The sequence below is a fragment of the Sus scrofa genome, chromosome 9 (assembly GCF_000003025.6).
Source record: "Sus scrofa isolate TJ Tabasco breed Duroc chromosome 9, Sscrofa11.1, whole genome shotgun sequence".
NCBI lineage: Eukaryota > Metazoa > Chordata > Mammalia > Artiodactyla > Suidae > Sus > Sus scrofa.
Genome location: NC_010451.4, coordinates 38,261,694 through 38,280,528, shown reverse-complemented (window position 1 = coordinate 38,280,528; position 18,835 = coordinate 38,261,694). Strand labels below are relative to the sequence as shown.

The 18,835-nt window shown below is 36.6% G+C and overlaps 1 protein-coding gene across 1 annotated transcript in view; it reads left to right on the top strand.

Annotated features, from left to right (window-relative positions):
• Positions 1–18,835, top strand: part of RDX (radixin) — a gene marked incomplete at its 5' end in the record, with an annotated part of 55,954 nt that overhangs the window by 19,033 nt on the left and 18,086 nt on the right. Inside the window, 7 exon segments of the mRNA NM_001009576.1 lie at positions 3,799–3,894; positions 4,419–4,693; positions 7,565–7,648; positions 7,848–7,994; positions 9,095–9,191; positions 10,009–10,172; positions 16,747–16,877. Of these exon segments, the coding sequence (NP_001009576.1) occupies positions 3,799–3,894; positions 4,419–4,693; positions 7,565–7,648; positions 7,848–7,994; positions 9,095–9,191; positions 10,009–10,172; positions 16,747–16,877 (994 nt within the window).

Sequence of the window (18,835 nt, the reverse complement as noted above, 5' to 3'; positions counted from 1 at the left end):
AAACCACCTCTAGAGATTCTGTTTAATTGTCTGGGATCTACTCTAAGCCATTCAGTGTTTTTGTTTAGGCTACCCAAGTAATACTGTATATAATGTTGTAAGTAATCAAGTTTTATTGAGAAAAAGAGGAAAGAGATTGGCGACCCCAGAGATCAAGTGGTGAAGAAGTGAATTGATTGCTAAAAGGAGGAAGGTAACTCTTACATAAACTGTTACATGTGAGCAGGAAAGCAGTGGTCTCATCTAACTTTTGGCCTTAGAGAATGGGAGAGTTAGTTTCTGGCATTACAGCAGTAAATAGCATAGTAGACATCTTGGTTTTATTAGGTGTTGTTCCATGACATACTGATCCAAAATAAGATGAAATAAAAATTTTAAGCTCCCAGGAAGTTGTTTTTTCTCTTAACAAAGCAGTAAACTTAATCTCCTGATTAGATTAATGAACTTGAAAGCCCTGATAAAGTCTTTTTGGAAGATGAAGGGCTTTGTGTTGTGAGTGAGCACATTTTTTTTTTTTTTTTTTTTGTCTTTTTACCTTTTCCTAGGGCCACTCTTGCGGCATATGGAGGTTCCCAGGCTAGGGGTCAAATCGGAGCCATAGCCGCCAGCCTACACCAGAGGCACAGCAATGCAGGATCCGAGCCGCATCTGCGACCTACACCACAGCTCATGGCAACACCAGATCATCAACCCCCACTGAGCAAGGGCAGGGATCGAACCCGCAACCCCATGGTTCCTAGTCAGATTGGTTAACCATTGCGCGCCACAACGGGAACTCTGAGTAAGCACATTTTTAAAGCAATATCATAAGCAGCTGCATGCACCATACATTACATTTATTTCACTTTTGTGAACTAATGTTCACTTCTCTTGATTCTTCTAAGTCTCTTGTTTGTAAATACATAGCTTATCTTATTTGAATAAAAATGTGAATGGAGTTAGTTTTACTATACATAATAGCAAGTTGAAATGTTATTAATAGTGAGCAGAATGTTTTGCATCAGAAACTAGTCAGAGGTGGGCCTTTTCGCTGTTGGATAGTGAGAAGTAAAATAGTTGGTTTTTATTAAGCACATTGCTTCAGTTTGGACACCAGGGAAAAATGAAACCTTATGTAAATAGTGCAGTAATATGTTGTAGTTGAAAAGTGTGGGCTCTGGAGCCACACTGCCTAAGGTAGAATCCTAGCTAGTTTGACTTGGCACAAATGACTCTTCTGCCTCATTTTTTTCATTTGTACTATTAGGATGATAATATTACTCCCTCAGAAGATTTTTGTGAGAACTAATTTAGAATACATGTTAAGGACATAGAACAGTGTTTGATACACACACATTTCGTGTTGCAAATGAAGGAGTCTAAGTTAAGGAGTATTGTTATCTGCTATGGACTCTCTCAGCAATTAATTCCTGTAGTCCCTGTTCTGTTTCCTGACAACTTAAGCCCAAATGCCAGGCTCTAAAAGGAAGTATTTCCTTAGATGTTGCGAGGGTCTGGGTGAGCTGTCAGGTCGCTAAGTTCAGGGTCAGGCCAGGAGCAGACCTACGGCCAGTAGCAGAGCCTCACCTCTGCTAGGATGTCAGCTTGAGGCTAGTGGCTGTGCAGGGCCTCTGGTTGAGTGCTTGAGGTCCTTTGATTTGCTCCCTGCTGACTCTTCCTTCGATAGCCTCCTCTTTGAGCTTCTGCCTGTGGAATTAGAGTAGTAATTCCTCCGGGGAGTACTCAACATGATCTGTTAGGATGTAAGAAAAAAATATTAAAATTTTTGTCTTGCCTATTTCAAATTATGTGTTAAAAATATGCTTTGTAATATATTAGTGTGATAGCATAATTTATAAGTAAATACACCCCTGTTGTAGTTATGTGCTCAGATCATGTTTTTAATTATAAGCATGCGATTAAAAGTTACCTAGAACACTTTCAGAAGTCAGGAAAGAGCCACGGAGGAGGAATTTTACAGCTGAGCTCTCTTGTTTTTCCTGGTGTGTGTTGTGATGGGCTAAAGTGAGTTAAAAGATTGTCCCTTGTGTCTCTCTGTGGCAGATCCCTCTTATTTAGCAGCATTGTGAATCACACAAAGCCTGGAGGCAAAAGCTGAGGCCTGCTTCTTTGATACACTTCTCTCTGCTGCTCTTGACCTTTGTACATTTCCCTACTCCTGCTACTCTGAGCTGGAACAGTTCCTATAGCTCTGTTGGGACAACCTGACATTTCTTTTTTTGGCTGAGGCATGCAGCGGCATGATGTAGGATCTCAGTTCCCAGAACAGGGATTGAACCCAGGCTGCAGGGATGAAAGCACCAAATCCTAACCACCGGACAACTCCCCTGGACAACCTGTCCTTTGTCCATATTAAAGTTTTCGTTGTTTGGTATTGATCAACTTTGGCTGTCAGAATGAGTCTTTATATCCCATTTAATCCAGAAATTTCTCAATTTAAAAAAAATGTAACTTTTCCTAGCACAGCTAAATATTTAAATTTTGCGTGTCATTTCAGTGAAGTTTTTCAAGAGGGGAAAGTAAACTGAAATGTTTGATTTGCTGGGCTTTTTTTGGCCGCACCTGCTGCATGTGGAAGTTCCCAGGCCAGGGATAGAACCTACGCCACAGCAGTGACCCAAGCTGCTCTGATGAAAATGCTGGATCTTGACCTGCTGTACCACAAAGGAACTCCAGTCAATTTGCTATCTTGAAACCAAAAAGCCTGGCTTTTTTTTTTCCCATTTTTCTTTTTAGATTAAGCAACCATGTCTGTTACTTAAGAACTAATGTTAAATCTTTCTGTAAAGCTTTAAAAATCTTCATAAACTCTCACCTCCCTCATTTTATTTTAATTATAGATTTTAAAAGTATACTTTTGTTGGCATAATCCTGCGTGTGGGTCCTATCTTAGCACTTTATTTACCCTAGTACTTTTGAGTACCTGTTGCAGGCTCAACATTCTTTGAGATGACATGGATATTAAGATAAATAGGCAGTAATCTCTGTCCTTAATTTTAAAGTCAAGGGGGATAAATAGACACTCTACTAATAGTAGTTAATTATGATAAAATAAATGTTCCAGTAACAGTATAGATAGAGTACTATGGGAATATCAAGGAACAAGTGATTAATTTTATCTAGATGATTAGAAAACTTCATTCACAGAGGCATGTTAGTTGGACTGGGCCTTGAGGAATACATTATTTAACAAATGGTAAAAGTATGGAAGAAACATTCTAGGCAGAGGAAAAAGCATGAGCAAAGTGTAGAAGAGTAAAATTTATGACATGTTCTAAGAATGATTTCTTGCTCAGTGGGGGTAAAACATAGACTATAGGATGGTGATTGAAGGGAAGTAGGAATGGGAATGAAGTGAGCAGTTGGGTAACCTGAGCCATGGAATTCACATGTCCTCAGAGACTCTTACCACCAAAAGGATACTATTTACCTTGGCTACCCGATAATGTGGTTTTGGGGGTAAACTGAACTAGGAAAGTGGGATTATAACAGCTCTGTATCTGTTCCCTAGATTCTTCTTGTTATCTGTTAGGGTCATAATGGGAGATGAGAAGGAAAAGGAGGTTAAGAAAAGTGGATCAAATAAAATTGAAGTGACACTACACAATTTAATAAATAATACCTGAATTTAAGTTTTCAGAAATGTTCCTTTAATTAAGTATGTTAAACTTAGGAAAGATCTTTTCCTGTAGCAAAGGAATATACCTACAATTTCTGTTTAGTTTTTTTCCTTTCAAAGTATAGTGCTATCTAGTTATAACCCGAGTGTTGAACTCCACTTGACTTTTTTTTCCCCAGGTGGTGAAAACAGTTGGTTTGCGTGAGGTTTGGTTTTTTGGGCTGCAGTATGTGGACAGCAAGGGATATTCTACATGGCTTAAACTAAATAAAAAGGTAAAGTGTGTGTGACAACATTCAGCTAATAATTAAGTTGCTTTGAGGTTACCTTGATTATGAATTTGTGCCAGAAAAGCTCAGTCTGACTGATTTCAAGGCTCAGTTACAGTTATCTCCATATGAGTCATTAGTGGTGTCATGTCTTTTAATTTAGTAAGGTACTATCAGCTTACTATCTTAGAAAAAAGAAATGTTCACTTTTCCTCTTTGAAAACTTACCACCTAAGAAGTATGATTAGGTGTAACTTATTAGTGTTTGATCTCAATTTAAACAGCTGCAGGATAAGCTTCTTAGAAATTTCAATTTGGTTATTAGGATCTGTGAGTTACTGGTCCCATTCATGAGCATAGAGTCTCACATACGTTTTTTAATAGGTTTAGAATCTTACACGCTAGACTCTTAATAGATTTAGACTCTCACGTTTTACATCCTACTTTTTTCCATAAAGAATTTTATGTGACTGTGGTCAGTTGCTGGGAACTTGAGATTTTATTGACTGTACTTGAAATTCCTGTTCCAGGTGACACAGCAAGATGTTAAAAAAGAGAATCCTTTGCAGTTCAAATTTAGAGCTAAGTTCTTTCCTGAAGATGTTTCTGAGGAACTGATTCAAGAAATAACGCAGAGACTTTTCTTCTTGCAAGTTAAAGAAGCTATCTTAAATGATGAGATATATTGTCCCCCAGAAACGGCAGTTCTTTTGGCTTCCTATGCTGTCCAGGCCAAGTACGGAGATTATAATAAAGAGATTCATAAACCAGGCTACCTGGCTAATGATAGGCTCCTACCCCAACGGTGAGTGAAACCTGCTTTGATGCTGTATTCTCTGAAAAATTATACTTTAGAAATTTGTAAATAGTTGGTTTTCATTGTGTGTTTTTAGATTTTAAGTTGCCAGCTGGATCAGAGAGTATGCTTTTAAAAGTCATGACCCAGAAGGTACACACACTTATATACTCTGTAATTATCTAAACTTTCTACCTCATCTCATTCCCACAAGATAAGCAATAAATGGAGGCAGTGATAAGTTGGGCTTAAGTAGGACGTGACTGTCGCTGCTATTTAGTCAGAATTCTCACACAGGTAGATAAGGGCTTAATAAATGCTTTCGAAAATCGTAAATTTCAGGCTGTGTTTCCCCCATGGAACTAAAAAATTTCTAACTTCTCACAAAGCTTTTTAAGCTTGATTTCAGACTCCTAGGCTAGAGCTCTTTCTCATCTGCAGCATACTGCTGCCCCTGTTGTTACAACACTGAACTCGGGTCTGCTCCCCAAATGGGCAGCAAAGCCGGTCTACGGACACCCAGTTGTGGTAAAGGAAAGTACAGCATTTATTGCAGGGCACCAGGCAAGGAGGTGGGAGATGTGCTTAGGAGGAGATTTTAAAAGCAGAACAAAAATTTAAATAAATAAAATAAAAATAAATAAATAAAGCGGAAGAACAGAGAGGCTGGATCTTGATCATTGTCTGTGATAGTTCAGAAGTCAGGTGTCTCTGGTTTATGATTCTCTGGCCAAGTGGTCCATGGCTCAGGGGTCTGGTAGCTCATCTTGCCCTGGAGAAACAACTCGAGTTTGTACACTAATGATGATAATAGCAATTTTAGTACATTAATGATGTTATTGACAATGGTGGTTTTAGTCATCTGACTATTCAGTTAGCACAGGATTGAGGCCAGAGGGAACAAAGAAAGTAATAAAGTTTTAGATGGAGAGATTAACCAAAAACTTGGTAAGGGAACTTGGTTTAGGGCAACTCAATTTCAATATAACAGTTGTTTTAAAGTAGGTGGCCGTAGGAAAGTATCATTAGCAGAAGACCTAGATTTTGAATGCTTGACTCTACCCTTTGCTAATTATGTGACCTTAGGTACATAACCTAAACTCAGTATCTGTATCTGCAGACTGAGGATAGTAATTTTGCTTTGTCAACCTTACTGTTTATGATTACAGTTCATGAACTGTATGCTTTACACTTTTAACTGGAAATGTGATGCAAGTGTTAGTTGATCATATTGTTTATAAAATCTTACAGTCCAACATCAAATGTTACTTTTAAATGTCTCAGTTCTTAATTATAGTAGCATACATGACCCTGATATTAGAAGATATGTGGAGATTTTTCTTTAGAACTCAGAGAGAAGTTTACTCTTCTTAGTTCAAATTCTAGGCAGGGGACTTTAAATGATCCGGTGAAGATGCTGAGGAAATAAAAGGAGAAATCATTTAAAAGCCCAAATAAACAGATTTAAAGTCAAGTGGGACAGATGTTCCTTACCATAAAAAAGGACTCCTTTGTTCTGGACAGAAGGAAAAAAAAAAAGGTGGAAATTTTTGGATATTTGCAAACCAGTTAGGCAGATTAATAATACAAGCACATAATACAAAATGCAAAGCAATGAGTTTTGAAATGCAGGGTATAAAAAACTAGAACATAAATCTTAGTGGCATCCAATTTAATTAACCCATACCTTCGCATTTAGTTAACATTGTAATAATTAGCTGCACTTGACTGCAGTGATTATGCCCTCAGACTTGCCTCTTGCTGAGCACAGAGGCTAAAGAGCAAGAGAAAGTATGAAGACAAAAAAATGTGGAAACTTAAGTTCTCTTAGGAAGAAGACAGACATCTTCCCCATAGCAGCAGCTTGTTTAGTAAGGACATCATGGCCTGTCTGAAGCCCTGTTAAGGAACTCATCCAAGGGTCCTTTATACTAACAAATCCACGGTTTTACTGTAATAGTTTTACATAGTAAAAAAATAATAATTTTTAACACCATAGCTTTTGCTTTCAGTAAAATAGGATCTGAGTATTCACCAGTAAAGGAAGATGGATAGCTATCATCATAATTCCAAGGAGGATAGAAATATGTAGCAGAATAGTAGACATAGCAAGTAAATCATGGGCATCTGAATTTGCTCATTTCATATTAAAATATTACTAGTTGAAAATAAGAATTTGTGTTTGCCGACATTTGCAGAAGAAACCCTGGAAGGATACAAAAGACAAGTTATTTGAAGGGTGCGTGCGGGTGGTTAAAAAAAATGACATCTCACTTGTATACTTTTTATATAAAAGTATTACCTATAGAAGTAACTACCTTTAGCAGCAAAAAAAAGTACATACAGAGTCATAGAAGAATTAAGACCCCCAGAATTCTGATTTTCAATCTGTTCCTCTCTAATTTTTTAAATTAATAATGAGGCAGTCATTTTCCCTTTTTTTGTCCAATATTTTATTTACTTCAAACATTTGAATTCCCATAACTATTCTAAAAACATGAATTATTAAAACTAATTTAAGGATCATAGAATCTTTACATTTTGAGATAATCGTAGATTCATATGCGGTCGTTAAAAAAAAAAAAAAAAGATAGATACTGTGTTCTTGCAGCCTTTCCTAATGGTACTGTCTTGCATGGCTTCAGTTCAGTAACACAGCCAGGATGTTGACATTGATGCAGCCTTCTCACCTTATTCAGGTTTTACCAGTGTCACTGTAGTCATTTGTGTGTCTGTGTGTAGCTCTTAGTTTTGGGCAGTTTTATCATGTGTATGGACTTCTGTGACCACCACAGTTAAGGTGCTGAATGATTTAAACTTTTAAAAAGAATATCGATTTTGAATCTTAGAGGCATTTTCATAGATTTTTTTTTCTTACAGTGTTTTGGAACAACACAAATTGACAAAAGAACAGTGGGAAGAAAGGATACAGAACTGGCATGAAGAACATAGAGGAATGCTGAGGTATTTAGGTTGCTATTTTCTTAGTGTTTTTCCTCAAATTATTATTTTTTATTAGATTTATTATTACATCAGATTATCCCTAAAAGATTATTTGTCTTACATGGATAAATATAAAGTACTAAATTTTAATGCAGAGTGTTTTCATAATTTGTTTGGTTTTAGATACTTACGTGCTTTAAAATTAGCTTTATTTCAACAGGGAAGATTCTATGATGGAATACCTGAAGATTGCACAAGATCTAGAAATGTATGGAGTCAACTATTTTGAAATAAAAAATAAAAAGGGAACTGAATTGTGGCTAGGCGTTGATGCTTTGGGTCTGAATATTTATGAACATGATGATAAGTAAGTAAATTAGTTGAATGGTGAACTAGTCTCATTCAGTGGTGTGTATGGTACTCTTTAAGTTTGCAAAAGTTCTTTTTGGAGTTTATTACTCTTGTCTGCCTGTCCCCCCTTACAAATTAAAAGATGAGTTAGTGCCATATAGGCTCTCAGATAACATATTTCCATTTTCACAACATCTTGCAGTTTCAGAGTTCCACTTCTCAAGTGAATTTATCAAATAGAATGATTCACTTTTATTTAAAGTGTTCTTCTTGATGTGAGTTATGTTTAGTAGCTTAATTAAAATTTGTTCTTTCATAGATAAAGAGTGATTCCTTAATATTATGCCTGGCTTGTAGGTTGAAATTGAAATTAACATATAAATCAGGAGAAGTGAGACAGCGAATTAATAGGTTTATAATTGTATTTTGTAACACTTTTTGGGGAACATTTTATAGGAATTGTTTTGAATATTTTTGGGCATTAATAAAGTAAAATACTCTTTGTGTCATGCATTGTGAATAGTGTAATTTTATTTTGAAATTGACCAGGTTATTAGTTTTTAAGCATCAGGCTTTTTTGGTACAATTGCTTTATACTCTTCTTTACCATATCACATAAGTATCCAAGTCTATGCCAGTAATGCCTTCTCCTAGGACATTTTTTTTTAGTCCAGTTTGGCTCAAGAATTTTATTTTCATTATTACAGGTATCTAGTAAAATACACATTCCTAATCATATATAATACCTCCAGAAGAGAGTATTTTTCTGGTTTTACTCTGATTTTTTTTTTTATATATAGCACAAAGCAAATTAATAAGCTTTATCATTTCAGAAGAGAAAATTTTGAAATCTTTGAAAAGGAAAAATGACTTTGTGGACATAATTTTTTCTTTTTCTTTTTTTGAAAAAATTTTGACTTAGTTTCCGTCAGAGCACCTGCTATGGTTATAATAAATACTGATGCAGACAGGGACTCTGGAGAGAGGTTGGCTCCAGATGGGAGGGATTGGGGTTGGAGATGTGGACAAAGGGGACTTTGAACTTAACTGAAATCATTCACTTTCTTTTTATAATGAGAATCTATTCATGTTAAGGGATGCTCTCATTTTTTTAAGGTTAACACCTAAAATTGGTTTTCCTTGGAGTGAAATCAGAAATATTTCATTTAATGACAAAAAATTTGTTATAAAGCCAATCGACAAAAAGGCACCTGTAAGTAAAATTCTTTTATGTATTAACTCTTTAAATTTCTGCCGCTTTGCTGGCATTGTTCCTTTATTAAATTGCTTCTGAAGAATATTCTCTTTTCATAGTTGTAACTTTCCCAATGATGAAATAATGTTATTAAAAATACAAAGTTTTAATCTTTTTACATTATATAAGGTACTAGAAATCTGTCTTAATTGAGATTTAACTATAAGGTAATATTTCTTAGGAGGTGGTTGAAAACGTTCACCATTCCTATTAAGAAAAAAACCGTGTTTGTTGGTGGCTAGAATTAGAGGTAACCCTACTCTAAATTAACTTGTTCGTAGAGCTTTGCATTATGAACTTTGTGTTTTTGTATAACTCAAAGCTTGAACTTAAGAAATCTTTCTATTTAAATAGATTTTTTGATTCTTCAGAAAATCAAGTATACTCTGGTATTTTAACCCTGTTAATTACTGGAAAGACAAAAAGATATGGAAAACATTTCTAGGATGAAAAGATTAACAGCCCCACCCAAATGTCCAATTTTGAAATTACTGACAAAAGGCAAAATAAAAAAAATCCTCCTTTGGGGTGAAGGAACAGATGGTCATAGTTACGTTGGAGAAAAAAAAAGAATAACATTTAATGCATTGAGAAGATAAGAACTTTAGCTTCTCCACAAAACTGGTGGGGGATGAAAGGGCGAAGAACCAGTTATGTAAAAGTGTGGCCTACACATGGGGAGTGAAGATTTCTAAACCATGTGGAATATGACAGAATTCATAGCACAGGGACTACCCTTCATGAAGGTTTTAAATTCAGACACCTTTATGTTTAGGATTTTGTTTTTTATGCACCTCGCCTGAGAATCAATAAGCGGATCTTGGCATTATGCATGGGAAACCATGAACTGTACATGCGAAGAAGGAAGCCTGACACCATTGAAGTGCAACAGATGAAGGCTCAGGCGAGGGAGGAGAAACATCAGAAGCAGCTGGAAAGGTATGGCAGTTTATAGCCTGATTTATTCATTCATTCATTTAAATTTTTTTCTCTCTTTTTTTCTTTTTAGGGTAGCACTTGGACGTTCCTGAGCTGGGGGTCGAATCAGAGCTGCAGCTGCTGGCCTACCCCACAGGCACAGCAATGCTAGCTCTAAGTCATGTCTGCGACCTGCACCACAACTTGTGGAAACTCTGGATCCGTAACCCAATGAGAGAGGCCAGGGATCAAACCCACATCCTCACAGAGAGTGTTGGGTTCTTAACCTGCCGAGCCACAGTGGAAACTCCTAGCCTTTTATTTTTAATTGATAGGAGTAGGTTATCTAAACTTTAAGAAAGCTCATCAGTTTCTTTAACATACTCTAAATTTGCATTTTTACATTATTTTCATTGTATTAAAATTGAAAGTATTATCTCTATCTTTTAAAATGAGTATGTAGTATTATCAAGTTAGAAATCTTATCTTTTTATTTTTGGCCACCCTAGCAGCATGTGGAAGTTCCCAGGCTAGGGATCAAATCCGAACCACAGCTGCGGCAACACGAGATCTTGAACCCACTGTACCACAGCGGAAATCCCTGTTTTTTTTTTAAGTTAGAAATCTTTGACATATTTCTGAGAAAATAGCTTTTCAGGCCTTCACAGATGTGGTTTTCTATTATCAAGCATGCTTTTTACTGACAGACTTTGGTGTGGATATAGTAGTTTGAAATGTTTTAAGTTTGTTTTGCTTGTGACTTCTGTGTCGTAATTTTTCAGGGTAAGAATGTGCTGAATGTTTTGCTTTGAAGCAGTGGTAGTGACATTGTAGAACTGAAGCGTCACCATACATAAGAGAATAACACTAGTACTTCCTGCCAGCAACACTGATAGTTTTCTTTTTTCTTTTTCTTTTTTGACCACACCCATGACATGCAGAAGTTTCCTGGCCAGGGATTGAACCAAAGCCACAGCAGCTACCCTCCCGCTGCAGTGACACTGGCTCCTTAATCTGCTGATCCACAAGAGAACTCCGGACACTGATCTTTTTAAACCACAGTTCACTTGGAGTTTCAAACAAGATATATTTAATATGTTAAATTGAGATTTTTGAAATGGAAAAATATTGAATAAAATCCTTGTTGACACTGGAACCACATTACTACGTCCAGCAATGTAATTCCCAAATGTGATTCTACATTAATTTAGATTTTATGCTTTATTTGAAAAAAATTTAGAGACCAAATTAAAGTTAACCTCTATAGAGGAAACCTTTGTAAAATAACTTAGTAACCTAACAATAGAGTAGGTCCTAAAGGAAACAAAATTGAGGCATCCTAACCATATATACAAACATATATTGTGTTGGAAATAACATGATTTGAATCCAGTAATTAAAATGGTCCTCTGCTAAATAAAATTTTGCTGCCTATATCTTTAGCGTTTGTATTAGATAAAATTTTTAAAATCATTTTTTATTTTTCTGGCTTAGCTGTGGCGTATGGAAGTTCCCGGGCCAGGGCTTGAATCTGAGCCGCACCTGCGATCTATGCTGTAGCTATAGCAACGCCAGGTCTTTTAACCCACTGCAGTGGAGCAGGGATAGAACCCATGCCTTCGCAGCAGGCTGAGCTGCTGCAGTCAGATTCGTAGATTCTTTTTTTTTTTTTTTTTGCTTTTTAGAGCCATACCCTCAACATATGGGAAGGTTCCTAAGCTTGAGGTCAAATTGGAGCTGTAGCTGCCGGCCTACGTCACAGCCACAGCAATGCTGCATCCTTAACCCACTGAGCGCCTGGCCAAGGATTGAACTCATGTCCTCATGGATCCTAGTCGGGTTTGTAACCTGCCAACAATGGGAACTTCTTCAGTCAGATTCTTAACCCACCACGTCGTAGTGGGAACTCCAGATATATCTTTTTCTTAAATGTTCTGTGTAATTCAGGTATTTTGTTAAATCAGACTTCCCCTCAAGTTGTCTGCCTTAGAGAAGTTTACTACTTCACAGAACATTTTTTACACAAGCATAAAACTTTGCAGGGATTCCTGACCCTGCCATTAAAGATACTAAGTTGGATTGTTAACTTTACGGTCTGTCATTGTCACTGTTCTCATGTTGCTTTGTTCTAGTCTTACATACTTTAAAAAAAATTAGTTCTTTATTGAGCTTTCCTCTCTCTCTTATTCAGCAGAACCTTTCCCTCCATCTGTCAAAGACAAAACTTTCTTTTTCTCACCCACTCTCACACTGTCTTTCTCCCTTCCCTTTCTGTTCCTCCCTATGGTCTCCTAAGTTAAGTAAGAAATTACATCTAGTACTCATCAAGCAATAATATGTCCTCACTGTTCTGCTTGTTTATAAGGCTGATATCTTATTTGCATTCTTAAATATATTTGTCCTTTTTTTCCTCACACATAGGAGTGTAGTATAATTAATAAATACCAAATAAACACCATTTGGTGATGATGCCATATTTTAGTTACTCTGAGGTCTAGATAAAAGTGGAAGATTTCGAGTTTCCTTTTTAAAAAATACAGTAACAATCTCATGGCTCCTTTGTTGGATTCTATCAAAGTTTCCTGCCTTTAATTAGCAAGCATTTATTGATTGTTTTTACACAGTAGGAATTCAGTAATGGATTAATTCATTTGAATTCCTAGAGGATGCTTTATATTAGAGCAGCCACATAGGGATTGGCAGTGTTTCAGAAATGGCATATGTCAAGTCTTCCCTTTACTCTCTGCTATGTTGGCCAGAGAGAGGGAAATGAAAGCTGTGCGTGTGGAAATGGTTTTGGTCAAGCCCAGTAACAAAGTAGCCAGCAGACATACTTGAGTTGTTGCTCAGAGGTTTGCTGCCTGTGCTGCTGGGGGCTTTCTTGGGCAAGAGCAGTAGTTGGGAAGGGGCGGCAAGGAAGCTTCGTTCCCTGCAGGGCCTTGGCGTATGTGGCAACATTCTCTCCCCATAACTTTCATAACTTTTTTTTTTAACCATAAAAATGATGTTATATTCAGTGGGTTATTGGTCCCTATAATCTGTGTTCTTAAGTTATTTACATCCGAATTGAATTGAGTGTACAATTTAGAGTCAGACACCTATGTACCAGGTTAGCTGTGGGATAGTCTGTGCCATGGTTAACTGCCTAGATCCCTAGGACTTAGCTGGAGTCAAAGAATACAGGCTTTGGAACTAGATGAATCTGTGTTTGAATCCTCTCTGACATTTGTTGAACAAGTAACTTCTGAGCTACTGTTCTCTTGCACCTACAATGAAAATAATAGTTCTACTTTGAAGGGTTTTTGTGAGAAATAATGACATTGATGTAAAAGCATTTGTCCAAGTACCTGATGCTTAATAAATAGTAGCTATTATAATAATTCTTAGTATTTTTAATACATAGTCTGAATAGAAGTTGAATACAGCAGTTTTTAATCTTCACTTAAGAAAAATGTAATTGGGCCCATCCAATAGTTTTTAAAAAGTAAGGCATTCTAAAATATTTTTGCTTGTTAGTAGAAAGGATTGATAGTTTATTAATATATTATTTATATTCTTAAAATAGAACAACTTGGTCAAATGAGTATTTCCAAATCCAAACTCTGAGGAAAAATATTTATCTCTGTGGTTTAGAGTAATCACAAGAGGCTTCATGGGGAAAGTGGGACTTCACTTTGAGAACGAGAGACGGAGGTAAGATATTTTCAGAAGCCAACCTATGTGTTAAGGAGAAGAGTTTGCATGGCATGCCTAGGGACCAGTGAATGGACCAGGTCCGTCTTCCAACAGTGTTTAAGGGAGAAACAGACTTTTTCGCTTTCTTAAAAGGGATAAGAAAGGCCTGTCAAAACTAGGTATCACTAAGAGATGTGGAGAGCCAAAGGCATTTGTGTTAATTGAATGAGGTGCTAGGTGGTGATGGCTGTCTGTAGCCACGGGAGATTTCTTATAAGATGTGAAGCACAATCATCATGAGAAAGCAACAGAGTAAACTTTATAGAATGCTTTAAATATTTTAATCAAGTTAAATATCAGCTACACATTTATTCTATTTTTAAGTGCCAAGAGTAAACCTTCCTTTGAGCTTGCTTATTGTTACCTTTAGTCTTGTTTTCCTGACCCCATCCTTAGGAAAGAACAAATGAAACATCAGTAGGGAAAAGCTAAATAACACCAGTACCCATCTCCAGAAGGGGCCTTCTCTGTGCCAGAGCTGGACCTGAAAGGTTCTCAGTTCGTGGAATGTTACGTTAGCCTTTGGTCTTGAGCTGGTTTGTGGTGTAAGTCCCCATGAAATGTCCCAGGGTTTCAGGAAGGAAGGGAGGAAGGTAACTGTCTTGGAGAACTGGCATCACTGGATATGATTGAGCAGAGGCTGGGCATAACTCTGGTAGGCTATTCAGCATCTCAGTGTGGCAGGCAGTCTGGCATGGAAAAGAGTAGCTCTTGGCCATTCTAACAGTTACTTGAAAAGTACTGTGCTCTTGCTTTCAAAGATAGGCCTGCCTTTGAGTTTTCTAAAGAATACAGAAAGGGTGGTCTTCTCTGTGGGAGCCAGCAGGCCCTTGTTTTGCTCAAGGAAATTGGGGAACTCAAACATTTCTTTAAGCCTCTGTCACCCCTGCCTTCTGGAGGTTTGGGAGGTCCCAAATCCTGAGGTCTCTTTACCTGTATATACTCTATAGATTAAAATTGGGGATGAAGAAAGAGGTAAATGAGTGAGCCCAAGTCTTAGATGGAGAGGGGTGCTTGCTTAGTTGTTAACTTTTCTTCCTGGCCATTGAGGACATACTTTGTAGGGACTCTTGAACAGAGGTGGCAGTCCTCTCGCATGAATGAACTCCAGGCCCTTGGTTATTTAATGCAGTGATGAGTCATTAAAACCAGTTGGGAAGTATGGTCACTTTACACTTAATGTATTGCCTTGGAGCACTAGGAGGTCACCATGGGTTATGTTTGATCTCTTGTTGACCTGTCACAGCTCTGCATGTTTGCTGCAAAGCTACGTTCTTTTTTGATATTGGAGGCAGATAGGTACTAGGAACTGTAGGAATTTTTAAATTAAGTTTTTTGAGTGAGAAATTATTGATAATGCTGATAAGCTTACCAAAGACTGCAAGTTGGGAAATTACATGGTTTGGGCCTGAAATTCAGATTTGACATCAAATGGAAGCCATGTATTTTGGGAATATTTAAGCTGATTCAGATAAGTTTCAGAGAGGAAATCATATTTTTTTTAATTAAGAAAATTACTCTCATGAAAGTAGACAGTATTATCTGATAATTAACATAGTGTGTCATGTAACTCTTATTCATCATTATACTTCTGACCCCCAACATAGAGTCTAACCCACAGTAGGCCCTTGGTACACATTTGATGAATGAGTTCGGCTGTATTTAAAGGAGCAGTCTCATTAGGCTCGTGGCAGATGCATCTAAATGATGGAAGCACACTCTTTCCCACCTAGATCTCAGGATGATCTTTTTTTAAACAGCATTAGATATGTACTGTTATTCTCTGGAGTTTGTCAAAGGAGATAAAACTAATTTATCATCTTATATCTTAAGCATAAGTTGAACGTATCTTAAAAATTAAACTTGTATTGGAGTTTCTGTCGTGGTGCAGCAGAAATGAATCCAACTAGGAACCATGAGGTTTCAGGTTTGATCCCTGGCCTTACTCAGTGGGTTAAGGATCAGGCATTGCTGTGAGCTGTCATACTGGTTGCAGACATGGCTCAGATCTGATGTTGCTGTGGCTGTAGAGTAGACTGGTAGCTGTAGCTCCAATTCGACCCCCAGCCTGGGAACCTCCATATGCCGCAGATGCAGCCCTAAAAAGAAAAAAGAAAAAAGAAAGAAATTCAGCTTGTATTAATTAATTGTTAATGATTGAAAAATTGTTCTCCCAAGTTATTTTGCTGTTTAAAGTAAAAGAACCTTAAGTACTATCCTCAAGCCTTTGCTGTTTGCCCAGTGGAGGGCCCCTGCTGATCTAAAGAAGGCACGTTCTTGGTATGGCAATGGTGCAATTAATTTTGTTCTGGCATTTAATTTATTGTTAGTTCATTTTAAACAGTCATTGACTGTACTTACATACCTCACCAATAAGAAATACATTATGATCCGGAGTTCCTCCTGTGACTCAGCAGTAACAAACCCAGCTAGTATCCACAAGGATGTGGGTTTGATCCCTGGCCTTACTCATGAGTCAAGGATCCAGCATTGCCATGAGTTGTGGTGTAGGTCACAGACGCGGCTCAGATCCCATGTTGCTGTGCCTGTGGCATAGGCCGTAACTGTAGCTCCAATTCGACCCCCAGCCTGGGAACCTCTGTGTTGTGTGGGTGCGGCCCTAAAAAGCAAAAAAAGGGGGAAAGGAAAGAAATACATTATAATTTAGTGTATGTGTAGGTAATGGTGTAGTCCTCTGTTCTTAAACTGATTTTTTTTTAACACATCTGAATATAAAAAGGACTCTGTTAAGATATTTATGCTGTAGTCTCTTCTTAGTTGATGCACAGTTAACACTTAGGCTTCATGTGAATATTTCCATCTATTAATTTGTAGCAACAAAATTGTGATTCTTTTTAAGGGCACAACTAGAGAATGAAAAGAAGAAAAGAGAAATAGCAGAAAAGGAAAAGGAAAGAATAGAGCGTGAAAAGGAAGAGCTAATGGAACGTCTGAGGCAAATTGAAGAACAGACAATGAAAGCCCAGAAAGGTAAACATTTCTGTTTGACACTGGATTCAAAATTGTTCCTTTGTTATCAGATAGTAGTATTTCCTACTATTATTAGATCTTATTTGTCTTATACAGAATAAGTACATTTAATTGCCAAATTAATACTTAGTAGAATTACATCATAAACATGTTAAAGGCACATTCAGCTATACAGTGCTCATGTGTTGTCCTTCATTTACTTAAGCACTTGAATATTCGTGTACATAGTCTCATATCTTATAAATGACCATAAATATTAATTTATTCCTGTTACTATTCAGGGTTCCATAAACACATATTTTTTAATACTTTCCAGCATTTAAACAAAAGCATTTTATGGGTATTTAAGTACTTTAAGAATCTAAGTAATTTAAGGCACTTTAAGCTATTCTGACTAAACTCACCTGGAACATGGTCTCTAAGCTTAATTTCAGTATTATTAAATAATACACACTATATAGACGTGTTTTGTTTGTTTGATTGTTTCGGATAAGATGTTTGGAAGAACTTGCTTCTAGTCAGTGTAATAAAAATGCTGTGCTGTATATATAGAAAGGGTATATTGGGTTTAGAGAGCGCATTCATATAAAGTAACTCTAGAATATACTACCTTCAGACAACAAAAGAAAAAAGATAACTGAGCAAAATAAGATGTTGTGCCCCTTCCTAAGCAGTGGGATCTGGGGGATATCATGAAATCTACATTATTTATAAAACTGGAATTAATACCTACTTTCCTGACAACTAGTAGAATTAGCCATTCACTTCTGTTGGAAATAACTAATAGTCTTATTTAAGGTTTATTTTCATTCCTTGCATCAGCCTACCATGGTGGGAAGATACTCTTAAGCAGTGGATAGAAAGATTTACAAATGGTACCTAGAGGAGGAAATCACAAAGATTGTTATAAATCCACAAACTGACTTATCATTCCAGTTGCAGGGTGATTAGAAGTAATATTTCTAAGAGAAAAAATAGAGAAAAAAAAATCGGATTTTATCCTGACTCATTGGAAGCCTCACTTCTCACACCTAGAAACTATTTAAAGCCCATAGGTAGTAAAGAAATTTGTTTGCAAGTCATAACACAAGGGTAGACTCTATTTCGTAAATTGCAGCTTGTTGCTGTTTCTACCACTCTCGGTACCCTTTTTATCAATTAAAGCAGACATTTATGATGTGCCTACTTTGTGCTGCATTTTAGAAAGACAGATACATAGCACGCATGGGAGAGGCCTGTATGGGTGGCAGGAATGGGATGTGTACATAAAAGTATTAATAAAGTGAGGTAACATGTACTAAGTGCCATGTGAAATGTATAAACAATACCTTCAGAGGAAGAATGCTATAAGAACACATCTGGATTGTACTAAAGTGTGTTTTTAAAAGGAGAGTTTAAAGAAATTTATGGTATTGATCCAATTTTAAAGAGAAGATTGAATGGTAGCACTTTTTCATTTATATAATACCTTTTCTGAGAGAATAGCTGTTCATTAAATCTTTAAATCTCATTTATTTAGTATGTATAATAAAAATACTAATGATTACATACAGAAAAGTACTCAAGTAAAGAAGCACTCAAGAATATAAGGAAGATAGGGAAAAAAATAAATAAATAAAAGGAAGATAGAACAAAAGAAAATATAGAGCATCCCTAACAACAGTTTCAGATCACTCAGCCTAAGGCAGAGGACATCCAATTTGTTTTTTCTTTTTCTTTTCGAATAATAAAGCTTTTCCAGGCTGTCCTAAACTCTACATGATTGTCTTGTAATTTATGCTAAATTCTTATTCAAGTGCAGTAACTCTGGCCATATCTAACTCATGATTTTAGTAGATAAATCTATAATGTTTTTATTTGAGAAGAAACTTCTGTACTTCATTGTTGTCATTTTGGAATGATGACATTCCAACATTTGGAAAAAGTTTTTTTTTTTTTAATTGAAGTTGTTATTATTT